Raw genomic sequence first — 12,815 nt, 5'->3', positions numbered from 1 at the left:
CACACTGTAGTGAGATTAAAATGTTTCTAATTGCCTGTATTGACACTTTAGTTGAGTAACTTGAACCCATCTCCATGTCTGCTCAGACATGCAAATTCAGGCTACTAGAAACCATTCATGATAAGCTCAGACCCTTATCTCAACTCTAAACATTCTGCATGATCAGGGAACATGAAACCCTCTGGGCTATCGAAAGATTATTGTAAACTGAATTCCAACAATGGCTGTTTACAATGTATATTTATTTATTTATTTATTTATTATAACATTTCGATGCTGCCCCTTGCTGAAGCCTCAGGGCGGCTCACAGCACAGAATAAAATACAATAAAATACAAAAATAGCAATGTAAAATTAACAATATAAAATAAATAACAATATAAAAGAAGTCTCCCTGGCCAGATATATTTGGGCTAAAATGGCCTGTCTACTGTAGCCTACACCTAAGGTGAGAGAAAGGAGTGGGGGAATGCCATTTTAAACAGTGACTGCTTGGTTTTGTGAAGGAAGACAGGATTTGATCCCACAATGCAAAGGCACACAGGAGTAATGCTTTTCAGACAGGATTTATCCAAATTTTCCCAACACCTGCCAATTATGCATGTATCCTTCTCAATGAAAACATCTGTATGCACATATGGAGAAGCGAGCCATTGTGGAGCAGTGGTTAAGAGCTTGGGTCTGGGATTCAGACAATCTGGGTTCTGCTCCCCACTCAGCCATGGACCCAACTGGGTGACTTGGGGCCAGTCACAGATCCTCAACCCAATCTACCTCATAGGACTGTTGTTTGTTTGTTTAAAGCTTTTCTATACTGTCCAAATGTAACAGTCTCAGGGTGGTCTTGGAATAAAAACAGACTAAAATAAAACATAGTATCCAATAAATTTAATAAATAAAACCCACATTGTGGGGATAAGATTGAGAGCAGAAGGAGGAGTAAGATGTCAGCTGCTTTGAGTTCTAGAAAAAAAAACATGATAGGATATAGTTCTAATAAAAAATTATTAAAATAATAAATAAAAATAACTGTGAACTCCAAGAGAGAATGAGTAGTAGGACTTTTTCTGTCTTAATATACATCAGTTTGCAGCCTTATTTATTCATTCATTCATTCATTCATTCATTAAAAGCTTTTCTATCCCGTCCCCTACAAACATCTTGGGATGGCCTTGGGGCACAATGTTCTGGACATGCTCATCAGCCCCTGAACTCAGAGGTTTACAGGCATCCATTGCAGGAGGGACAGAGAGATGGAGGAACTCTTCTGCTTCCCATTCCTTCCAGTATGCATTCTTGCTGCTGTCTGGAAATGGGACAGGAGGGGAGAAAGGTGGGCTGGAGAGCAGCTCCAGGGTAATTCATATCATGGCTGCTTTAGTGTCCCTCTCTGTCCACCACCCCAAGCTGCCCCCTTTGCCCCTCTGAGGTCACTTTCCTGACTTGGAGAGCAGCCAGTGCAGTTCCTTCTGTGCCAGCTCAGACTGGAGCTCTCATCCTCAGCTCAAAGTCAAAGCCAAAAACCTACAGCATCCTCAGCAAAAAGTGCAAACTTGTGACTCAGGAAGCTGAACTCAGCCACCAGTTATTTTTATCTTAATCAACAATTACACCTGCTATTTAAAAAGAGTATAGCAATGTTGACAGCCAGCCAAAAAATGAACTAACATTTTAAACCAGAAATATGTGTACATCAAGTTGTTCATTAAATGCGTACTCAAATATCTGAGCTCAAAGAATGCAAATTGAAAATTGGTGTACCATTCTAAAAAATACTCATTTGTATTCCAAGTGCATCATCAAGGTTAATTTATTTTACTGCTTCACTGAAGTATTGCTTTACCATTTTTACACAACTTTCCAATGCAGTTTTCAAAATAATGTAACAAAATGCAGTGAGATCATTCAAATGGAATAATAAAGGAGTGAGATATTTGGAATTATCTTGGGTAGCCGGTAGCACTATGGAAATACCCAGGCAAAGAGGTAAGTCTTTAGTTCTAACTGGAAACGCTCACCAACCCAGCCTCCATATACATTGCTAATTCCACATGAGCGATTCACAGCAAAGAAGACTCATCTGCATCACTTTCAGATGAATATGAGCAAATTCAGGAGAGCCAGTGTGGTGTAGTGGTTAAGAGCATGGGACTGGGACTCAGACAATCTGGGTTCTAGTCCCCGCTCAGCCATGGAGCCAACTGGGTGACTTTGGGCCAGTCACCGACTCTCAGTCCAACCTACATCACAGGGTTGTTGTTGTGGGGATAAGAGGGAGGAGGAGAATAATGTAAGCTGCCTTGAGCCCTTTGTAGGAAAAAGGCAGGATATAAATTGAAAAATAAATAAATAAAAAATCTGGTATGGTAAGCATAGCCTCCTTACAGAATGGAAAGATATGGACAAACTAAACAAGAGAAGGCAGTCTTTTAGATTTGCTTCAGCCACTTGACAGATCTTGATTGTCCAATTCTATTCATATTTTGCTTTTCATCTGGATAAGACATGATAGATGAAGCAATCCTCCTCATCAAGGCCTCTCTCACCTCCTTATATTGATAGCTACAGAGCAGTAGGTTCAACATAAGTGTAATTGCCCAATATAGCATGTTCATTGGCCCGTCATGCTCTGACTGGTGGCTAGAAGAAGACCTTATGTAAGTGAAAGCAGCAGTTCCATAGAAAAGGACACCTCGATTCAGTGTGAAGAACAAGGGGAGAAAGCCTTGCACTTCCCCTTAGTGAGATGGATCCTCAGGATGGGAAATGATGATATAAGCAGCATTACCAGAAAAACTCCCAGATACTGCCACAAATAATCCTCAAAACCATAAAAACTACGCTAAGACTCCAGCACCAGTTCTTCCAATTCAAAAAGATGTTGGACTTTGTCTTGGTGACACATGCCTTACATTTCTTCCTTCGGATTATGGTAATGCCATTTATGTAAAGGTGCCTTTAATAAGTGATTAGCATATTCAGCAGGACACCCATGAAATGATGAAACTTAAACATTTGTGCTATGCCTCTATAAATGGGTTGTCCCAGAGAACTACTAGACTGTTGCAGAATAAATCAAATGGGGAAAACAACATCCCTAACACTGGGCAAAGAACGTTTTCACTAGCCCAGCCTTCACAAATTTTCAAAAATGGCCAGATCTACTAAGATCTACTACAGTCAAGTAAGACAGTTCCATTTCTTGCTAGTGACTTCCTATAATCTTCTCTCCACATAGCATGTGGGAAAGAATTGCAGCCCTATGACTCAACACAAGATCAAGAATTCTGCTATAACAAGTCTCAGGCTCCCATTTACAGTTTTGATGCACCCCGGATTCATCCTTAAATGTGTATCATCTGATTTCTGGATTTGGCTATCTGTGGGAATGCTTTGTACAAGAGAATGGCTTTGAAACTTCAGCTGATAACAGATGCTGTGGCCAGAACCAAGATTGGGCCTTTTATATGGGACACATGATTCTTTTTATAGCAGTTTCACTGGCTAGCAGCTTGTTTTCAGCCAGAACTGAAAGTGCTGTTTCTGAGTTATAAAGCTCCAAATGATGTGGGACCTGACCATTTGGAAGATGGCATGTTGTCATAAGGAACTGCCCAGTTATTAACAGAGTGCCTTCCAAAGGGTGACCCCACTTCCCTTCTCAGTTGTGATTATTGTTTCCCCTACAGTGTAGAGTAAAGTCACCAGAATCCATCCCTCCAGTACTCAGAGACTGCCTCTCATGCTCAGTTCAGTCTTGAAAAGTGATCTGAGCCCAGATAGTTTGTGAAGGCTCACAGATTAAAGGGTGAGCAACAAGCAACCTTTTTCCAAGTCAGGTGCTGCAGCACAAAGACTGCTGTCAATGGCACAGAGGAGGGACACTGAAGACTGGATCATAGTCCAGAGGGCAAAACCCAGGAAATCCATCACAGTCCCAGCTCTAATATGGATACTGCCACAATTCTAGTTTCTCCTAGCTAACTGCTCCCTGGTGTTCAGCTCAGGCCTCAGCATAATAATGTACAACTTGGGCAGAAAGATGCAGCCCAGTAAGCTAGCACCAGAGGCCAGGATGGAGAAGACCTCCACAGCCACCATGTACTTCCCCTTTGTGCTCAGGTAGGTGGGTACGAAGGATACCCACACGCTGCAGAAGATCAACATGCTGAAGGTGATCAGTTTGGCTTCATTGAAGGTGTCGGGCAACCTCCTGGCAAGGAAGGCCACCATGAAGCTGATGGTTGCCAGAAGCCCCATGTAACCCAGGACTAGGTAGAACATGAGGGCTGAGCCTTCATTGCACTGAACAATGATCTCACTGACCTGGGAGTGCCTGTCAAACTCTGAGAAGGGGGGAGAAGTTGCCAGCCACACAGCACAGATGACAATTTGAATGAGACAACATAAACATATCACTGATACTGCCAGTCTCCTCCCCACCCATTTCCTCATGCTGTTTCCAGGCTTAGTGGCCATGAAGGCCAGTACCACCGTAATGGTCTTTGCCAACACACAAGTGACCGCCACGGAGAATATGATGCCAAACATGGTTTGCCTCAGAAGGCAGGTCACCTTCCCAGGCCACCCAATGAATAGGAAGGAGCAGAGAAAGCAGAGCAGAAGGGAGCAGAGCAGGGCGCATGTGATGCTCCAGTTGTTGGCCTTGACGATGGGGGTGTCCCAGTGCAGGCTGAAGCTCCCCATCACTACAGCTGTGACTGCAGAAAGGACAAGAGCCAGGGAGGCCAGAGCAACTCCCAAGGGCTCCTCAAAGGACAGGTAGCTTATCTCCTTGGGAATACATTGGCCTCGCTCCTTGTTTGGATACTGATCTTCTGGGCACTTCTCACATTGGTCTGCATCTGAAAAGAAGAAGCAAAGCCTTAGGACTACTAAACTATTCTGCTACTTGAGCTTGCAACTCATCTAATTCTACAGCAAAATCTGTATTTTATACTGCTTGTCATTTACTGCTCTCTTTGTAAGAAGATGCATTCACCTACTCTTAGGTAAACTAAACACTTTCTATATTTCAAAATAAAAAAGCCACATCTCATTATTTCCAGAATGTGCTGCAGCAGACAAAATATAATTTGTATCTTCCTCTTTTTATTTCCCAACATCTTTCAGTTTGTGATTTTCAGATTTGTGTAAACCCATTCCTAGTGTGCTACACAGATTGCCAGGTATCTCTTGTTCTGCCATCCACTCTTTGATAGGACTGTAGTCTTTTCTGTCCTGTTCAGAAAAGCCCATAGAAAAATCAGACACCCTTTATATGACATTTTGTAATGATTTCATAATTTGTATTACAATAAGCATAATCTACAAATAGAAAAGAAAAAAAACAGGCTGAATGGGACCAGAGATCTGTTTAAAGCAGTCTCTGTGTGCGCGCACGTATGTGCGTGCATGAATGTGTCGGGGGGGGAGAGAGAGAGAAGGATTGAAGCTTCCATAGTGCTCTTTCATTCTGCTCATGTGCAGGGAGTGGCGGGCACATTACAGGATTTCTGCTTAAAGAAGCACTTTAATGATGGGGTGAATTGGTCATATTCACCTGGGGTAAGGGGACCTGCCACAAGTGCTCTTCCAAGTAACACTCAATTCTCTCACCAATTTGAGCTGAAATCCTCCCTTGGGCACACTCAATGCAATCGTAGCAACACACTTGCTTCCCCTGCTGGACGAACATGCTCTGTCCAGGGTGGCAGCTCTCCACACAGGTGGAACGGGGCAGCTCCTGGTGGTAACAGGAAGAAAGAGCACTGGGGATAGGAATGGCTTTTTTAACGATTCTGAGTTATGCTCTGGCTTTCAGCACTGGACGATACCCAGATCCAGAAAGGAAACCACTTAGTCATCCATAAAAGGACCTCAGCAGCTTTTGGTGAGCTTTAGTCAAAAGTATTTTGGAAGACCAAGTAAATATTGTCTAGTAAATTGCTCTGATCTATGTGCTTATTGGCACTCACCAAAAATCCCAATAGGTCAGTGAGACAAGACCTCCCCCTGCAGAAGTCTTGCTGTTTCTTTTTCAGCAGGGCTTGACCCTCTCTGTGCGTTCTGATTCTATTTTAAATGACAACTTCAAGCAGCTTCCCCACAACAGATGTTAAGCTAACTGGCCTGAGATTTCCTACATCCCCCACATGTCTTTTTAAAAATTGGTGTTGCATTGGCCATTCTCCAGTACTCTCCACTCTTCACTGAATGGACGTTAAACTTGAAAACAGAGGTGCAAGTGCATTTCCAGTCATAAGCATGACTAAATGCCCCCTCATTCCTCAGCATTGGGGGTGACAACAAGGCAGAAGGAAAGTTTGTTAATGCCCTGCTTTGCATTTGTACAGTTAAAGGCCTGCTGCATTTAGCCTGGCCTAGAAGATTTCACTATTTCAGCCAATTGTCCTTTTCAATCCATTTCTTCTATCCCTATTATATATTAGCAAGTGCCTGTGTGCTGATCAGTTGCACCATTTGATGTTTTGTTGGGTACTTGGTAATTTTGTACAATACCTATCAAAATGAGGTTTTGAGCTCTTTTGTACAATGCATGGAGAAATTCATTTCCCAAATGGTAAATGAATTAAATGTATCATGAGTAAATGACTACATGGCATCTTCAACATTTTGCAATTCAACAATACTCATGCTGGAAGGCAGAATCCAGAAAGAGCTTCCAATGATGATGGTACAGGTGGTGATGAAAAGAGCAGTGCACATTCCTACCTGGTTAAACTTGTGATTCCACACAATAGCACTTCTGTTGATGGTGAACTCGTTCTCTGGAATTGCTCCAGGGCCCACCCTTCCCACTCGGACTCTCTGGAATGATTCATTGGGGAAGGTGACCAGGTTGATGAGATCGTATCCACTTGTCAGGTCCCCCTTGTCATCAAAATATACTTCTTCCCCAGCACTATTATTAAAACGGATGCTTCTCAGAAAAGACTGAAGCTGCATTCGACAAGGAGAAAAATGCCATGCATTTCTTTCTTTGTTGGAAGAATGTGTGAACCACTCTCCATCCTGACATAGAACGGATGGTTAGAATGTTGGAAATGGGTTCCCCTTCTTTCCCAGGAATTTGCCATGTTGAGACATGATGCATGTTTCCATTTATATTGTGCAGTGTCCCAACTTGCTACATTCTATGGGACAGGACAGACTAAAGGGAATAGGATAAATCTGCATGTCAGATGCACATCAAAAGATTCCCCCTCAGTCCATGTGCCAGGAGAAAAGTGAGGCCTATCTTTTCAGTAGTGTTTGGGAAATTGGCTGTGCTAACTCACTTTCCAAACCTCCAGGACTGATCTATTTCTGATATTGCTCTCCTTCTAGGTTTCATTTGTTCCACATTACCTATTTCATCTCTACATGCAAATCACAGCCTCCCAACCCCTCACCAGTTCATATCCCTCCAGCCACACCACACTGGCTCCCCTACAATGACCCGTCGTTTGTCCAGCTACCTGCCATGGCTGGCTTTTCCTGATGTTCCACCTGTCCCCACCTCCTCTCGACCTCTGCCTGCCTCTCACCAAATCCATGACATGCAGAGCATGTGCCACGGCATGGACAGCATTGTAGATATTGTAGCTCTGGCCAGACATTGTCATTTCAAACACAGACCCAGGGAGGCTCGCCAGCTTCTCTTCCCCGGTGCAGTTCTTCTGCCTTGGCACATAAAGTCTATACTGCGGGAATGAGCAGAAAAATGCAATGAGCCAGAAGTGCTTCAGAAAATAAAGATTGGACCGGAGTGGGTGTATGCTCTCCAGGAAGTCCAGAAATCCTGGCACCACCTTGGTATGGAGGGTAAAAGACAAGGTGCCATTGAAGGTTTTGGGCAGAAAGTTGTCCCAGTTCAGTACAGCAGTGTAATCCCATTTAGCAGTTGTGATCCACACCCTCTCAATGGGAGACTTGGAAACAATTTCTTTGGAGTACAGAATTGATTGCAAACCCTCCAGAGATTGTTGGTCTCCATACACAAGAATCACATTTGTTTCACTCAACAAGATGGTGGTTAGGATTTTTTCCATTTTCTCTTGAAATATGTCATGTGGTAAAAACTGTGAGGCTCTTGGGATCACCTGTGTCCAAGCGATGCAAATATTATTCTGCAAAAGCTTTGGGCTCAGGAGTCCAAGAAACGTTTCTCCACTGTCTTCTGAAACAATCAAGCCAATCCAGTTCCATCCAAACTGCTTGAGTAGCTGAACAACCCCGGCATACTGAGGGTTTTCGTTAGGCACCATTGCATAGAAAGAAGGAAACTGACTTTTTTCCTGGAACACCGGGTCAGAGGAACCATAGCTGAACTGAGGAGAAAGATGTGACATGTTGTTTTTATCTTTGTCTAAGGAAGCAAACAGAAAAGGTCCTAAATGGAAGTGTGGTCAAGATAACCATGCACAAGAATAAATGAATGCTTTCCACTATGGCATTTTCTGTTTCTAGTCATTGCAAAAAGCTAAATGTATAAATTCGCTCTGTGTGATGCCTGAGGCAGCTGGTCCCAACTGGAGATCAGCTCACTCTATATTGCTAGTGTGCACCTCCAATAAAGAGTTGTTTCGCACATGTAAAATGACTTGCTGATGTTGCCCATCTCTCACACAGTCAAATAACAAAAAAGACATACACATCATGGTTCAGATACTGCTTTTTCCCCCCAAAAGGCAGAGAGGACCAGAAGCAGAAAAGCACATTGTGTTTCCCAGTGGGAGAGCTGCCAGATCCAAAGGATAGGAAAGCTGTTGATTCATTCATAGTGGCAACAAACAACCACTGCTGGCCAGCCAGGGGCATATTAGGAAGAGAGATGGAGTCTCCTGGGTAGAGGTGCACCTGATCCTGCCGTATTGCCCAATTTCACTTTGCCTTGCCATACCTTTTTGTAGTTTCCAGGAGGTGGCTCTTCATCAGGGCTCTCCTGCTCCCTTGTCTTAGTATGGAAGCAACCATCATCCAACTGGAGCAAGTTCCAGGGAGGGAGGGCTCTTCCCCACACATTACAGCCATGGGGTTGGGGAGGAACAGAAGGGTCCATGACACCAGAGGTGCCAAAATGGCTTTGCTACACACTCACAGCTCTGTGAGCTTGGCAGACATTTACCCTTGAGAATTAGAACTTTGAACTCAACTACGAGCTCCCTCTATCAAGTTCCAAATACATACCTGAGGCATCTTATAGGTGCTGAACACATTGGCCATCCCAATTGATGTTTCCGAGGTGAGCCCCCCAATGACAGCCATCACTTTCTCCTTCCTGACACAGTTGTAGTTGGGGGAATTCTCTTGTAGTGGAAAGAGAAGATTTATGGCATTTGAACTGGCTTGCTCTGAACTAAAAGCATTTTCACTGATCTCTGATTTCAGTGTGGTGTTGGGTAACAGTTCAGCATCCTTGTTGATCTCCCAAATGGCAAAAAGAAAGGTGAGGACATGCTGGTAGTGTTTAGGGACCATGCTGCAATGAGACAAGCATAGCATCTTAAACCTTGGCAGCAGAGAACTACCGCTTTGTTTACTGTAATACTGTTTGCAATATTCAGAGCTAACCAGGGAGATGAGTATTGTTAAAAACTGGCTGAAATAGTCCAGACATTGCTTCCTTCTCAAGGTACCCTGTCATGCTCCTTTGCACCTGGGATGTGGGAGAAACCCTCTCTGCTTCTCTCAAATAATCATCCTGGGTTTTGGGCCATGGGAGAATGTTTGTGGACCTGACTCTTCCTTCTTTTCCATGCCAATGTTTCGGGTATCAACTATGAAGTTCTGTTGCAAACTGTCCTGCCTAAGTGCAAACTGTATTACCTGCACAACCTGTTCCTTCTTTCCTCTTAGATCTGAATCTACAAAAACATATCAATACACCTGCAGAGAAGAGAGGAAACATTTCTGACAAAGAAACATTCCTGATTCTGACCAGGTGACCACCCTGTTTCTAGTAGCCAAGGTGGTGAGAAATGGCTGCTTACTAAGAACTTATTGAAGAATGGGATGGGAATTCCATAAACTCCAGCATGGGAAAGTTGGCAAGTGTCATGGAGACAAATTCACCAATGGTAACCCGATCTGAAGGACCACCTGAACGCCGAATTCTTGTCTTCCTATGGCATATGGAGGAGTTCAGACTCCTGCTGGAAAAATAATGCAGGAGCAAAATCAGATGCAAAGCTGCCAGATATCCTCCACAGCTCAAGCCTAACACCTTCATGAGCCCTGATAGCCACCAGCAACAGTATCACTGGTGATCCTGGGGGAAGATGCAGAATACCTAGACTGACAGAGCTGGGTCTGACTCCAGACTGTGGTGGAGAAAGATTATCAGAAAGGTGATTTCATAGGTTCTGTGTCAAATGTCCAACTTCACTAATACTGTTTTGCTTACATCATTTTCACAGGGTCTGTGATATCCCATGGGGTTTCTGTACTTAGCACTGCTAATTACAGTAGTTTAAAAATTCCCAGGGCAGGGTGTCTGTTTTTTCAAAGTCTTCCAGTCTCACATGGAGGTAGGAGAAGATTTCTGTGTGAGCGTCATCTGTTCTAACTTGCAACAGTGCCGCTCCCCAGGGAACTCTGTGTAACGGAAGCACTCTCTAGCAATGCTGGCCAACCATTCTGATTGCATCAGGATTGGAATAGAAGTAGTGGAAAGAAAGATGGTGATGGATGTCCATTTGACATCCTCAGCTTGGACAAGATCAGTTGCAAACTGCCTTCTACTGAGCCGGACCATTAGTCCAATGCAGTCTACTCAGACTAGAAAGGTTGCTCCCAAGATGCAAAGACCTGTCCTTACCATGCAGCAGGGATCTTTCAGCTGAAGTCTTCATTCTTTTTATGAATGCAGATTAGGGCAGCTCTAGGCCCTCATGTGGATCTAGTGGATTAAGCTCTCCCTGATAAATATGTAAATGCTGGAAGCAATTTTTCACTGCTTAGAGATCAGTCGTGGTGGTCATGATGAAAGCAACAGCAATAAACAGAGAGCTCCTTCTCACAGGCTTACCAGCCTAATGAAATAACAGCAAGGGAGCTGGAGAGAAAATAGCTACAATGGCAGCTGTCCTCAAAGCTATTCTTATGGGCCTGGAGATTGTTCACCAGGAGATTGTTGCAGAATGCCTGGGTCCAGGCATGTATGCCTCCAAGTTTAGAAGCCTCTTGATGCTAACATGAGGCAGTAAGACAGAGTGCTTCACTACAAACTGACAAAATCTATTCATAGCAACTCGTAGAGAAGGAATAAGCAACATCTGGAGATTGGCACCATTGTCTTTTAAAAATACCCGGGAAATGTGGCAATTAGAAGATGCAGGCAGCAGAATTCAAAACTTTTAAAAACTTGTTTTAAAAGATGGGAAGAAAGGGTGGTGGGGGACAGGAGGGAACATGAAAATGAAAAACTGGAGTCCTTTTAAGGATCACTAGAGGACAAATCGTACAAATTAGTGTGGAAATCCATGTGTATTCCGGGTTCAATGTGATGGTTAACTAGTTTAAAAACCGTTCTGTTTAATTTCAGAAGTGAACAATGTATGAAGTGATTTTGCATGGTTTTAAATATTTTGCAAATACCATTGTTATGCATTTTAGTATTGATTTAGTCTTATGAGGTTACCTTTTAGCATTGTATTCTTATCCTGCCTTACAGCCCCATTTTATCCTCATAACAAACCTGTGAAGTAGGTTAGGCTGAGAGTCAATGACTGGCTCAAAGTCACCTGGAGAACTTCATGGTCAAGGGAGGACAAGAACCCATGATTTCACGTTGTGATTTTAGCCCATCAGGCAGATCTTTAGGCTCATCTCTCCTCAAGTTGCAAGGAGGTCAAGCCTGAATGCTGTCACCCTGGCCTTAGTAAACACAAAAACAAAAGGACTCAAAGACCCACCTATCTTTTTTTCTAAGGCAAAGAGCATGTGGCAACACCTTCCTGAAAACAATCTGCAACTGAGATTAAAAATGCAGAGATAGAACAGCCTGGCTTAAGAATTGTATTCTCAGCATATCTGGGAAGCCAAACTGCAGTGATTCATGATTGCTTTAACACATTGAAAGGGGAGGTTCTGCTGGGACCAGTAAGACTGGTTGCATTTTTAACATATAACAAATAAAGCAGGAAAACCTAAGTAAAAAGAATGCATTTTTCAATGAAGGAATACCAGTTGGTCCACATGTTCAACAAATGTTCACTCAAATATTTGAGTTAGAAAATTGAAAAAAATGTGTTAAATAAAGCATTCACTGATTAATGTGTGTACTTTATTCCAAGTGCAAAACCAAGGGGAAATTATTTCATTTTATTAGCCATTGGAAAGGATGAGCAGTGCCCCAGGTGAATAAAATACAATGGAATCAGTTGATATAACCATAAAAGAGTAAATTTTTCAGAATAAACTTGGGTAGCTCCTGGTACTAATTGTCAGGAGATGCCCAAGCAAACAGAAATGTCTTCAGTTGTCAGTGGAAAGATTTAGCACTAGACCCTGCCTAATCTTAATGCAGCAAACATTCCCTGTGGCAAGCGCCATAATGAAGAATATCTTCCTCAGTACCACTATCAAATGAATGGTGATCTCATAAGCAAGACCTTCCACACAGAACATAAGAAGCAGTGCAGGCATACAAGAGAGAGGAATCTCTTGGATTCGCTATGTTTACATACTGAATATGGGCTACCCAGTTCTGTCCCTTTTTTTCAGAATTAGGTTCCATTTGTGGTGTATAGGATACCATAGGATTGGATAAATAGGTGATTCTATTTAGTCTACTAGCTAACTTTTCCCATT

General features: G+C 43.0%; 1 protein-coding gene across 1 annotated transcript; it reads right to left on the bottom strand.

Annotated features, from left to right (window-relative positions):
- Positions 1-3,965: 3,965 nt before the first annotated feature.
- Positions 3,966-9,482, bottom strand: LOC123024896 (vomeronasal type-2 receptor 26-like). Its single transcript, XM_044433086.1, has 5 exons — positions 9,192-9,482; positions 7,550-7,705; positions 6,735-6,962; positions 5,619-5,745; positions 3,966-4,864 (listed from the first exon to the last, which is right to left on the bottom strand). The coding sequence occupies exons 1-5, from the start codon at positions 9,480-9,482 to the stop codon at positions 3,966-3,968; spliced, it is 1,701 nt and encodes a 566-aa protein (XP_044289021.1).
- Between the last annotated feature and the right edge of the window lie 3,333 nt (positions 9,483-12,815).

Source organism: Varanus komodoensis, unplaced genomic scaffold (genome assembly GCF_004798865.1).
Source record: "Varanus komodoensis strain SLA01 unplaced genomic scaffold, ASM479886v1 scaffold258, whole genome shotgun sequence".
Classification (NCBI taxonomy): Eukaryota; Metazoa; Chordata; class Lepidosauria; order Squamata; family Varanidae; genus Varanus; species Varanus komodoensis.
The sequence above is the reverse complement of the archived record's forward strand: the minus strand, read 5'-3'. Positions and strand labels throughout refer to the sequence as shown.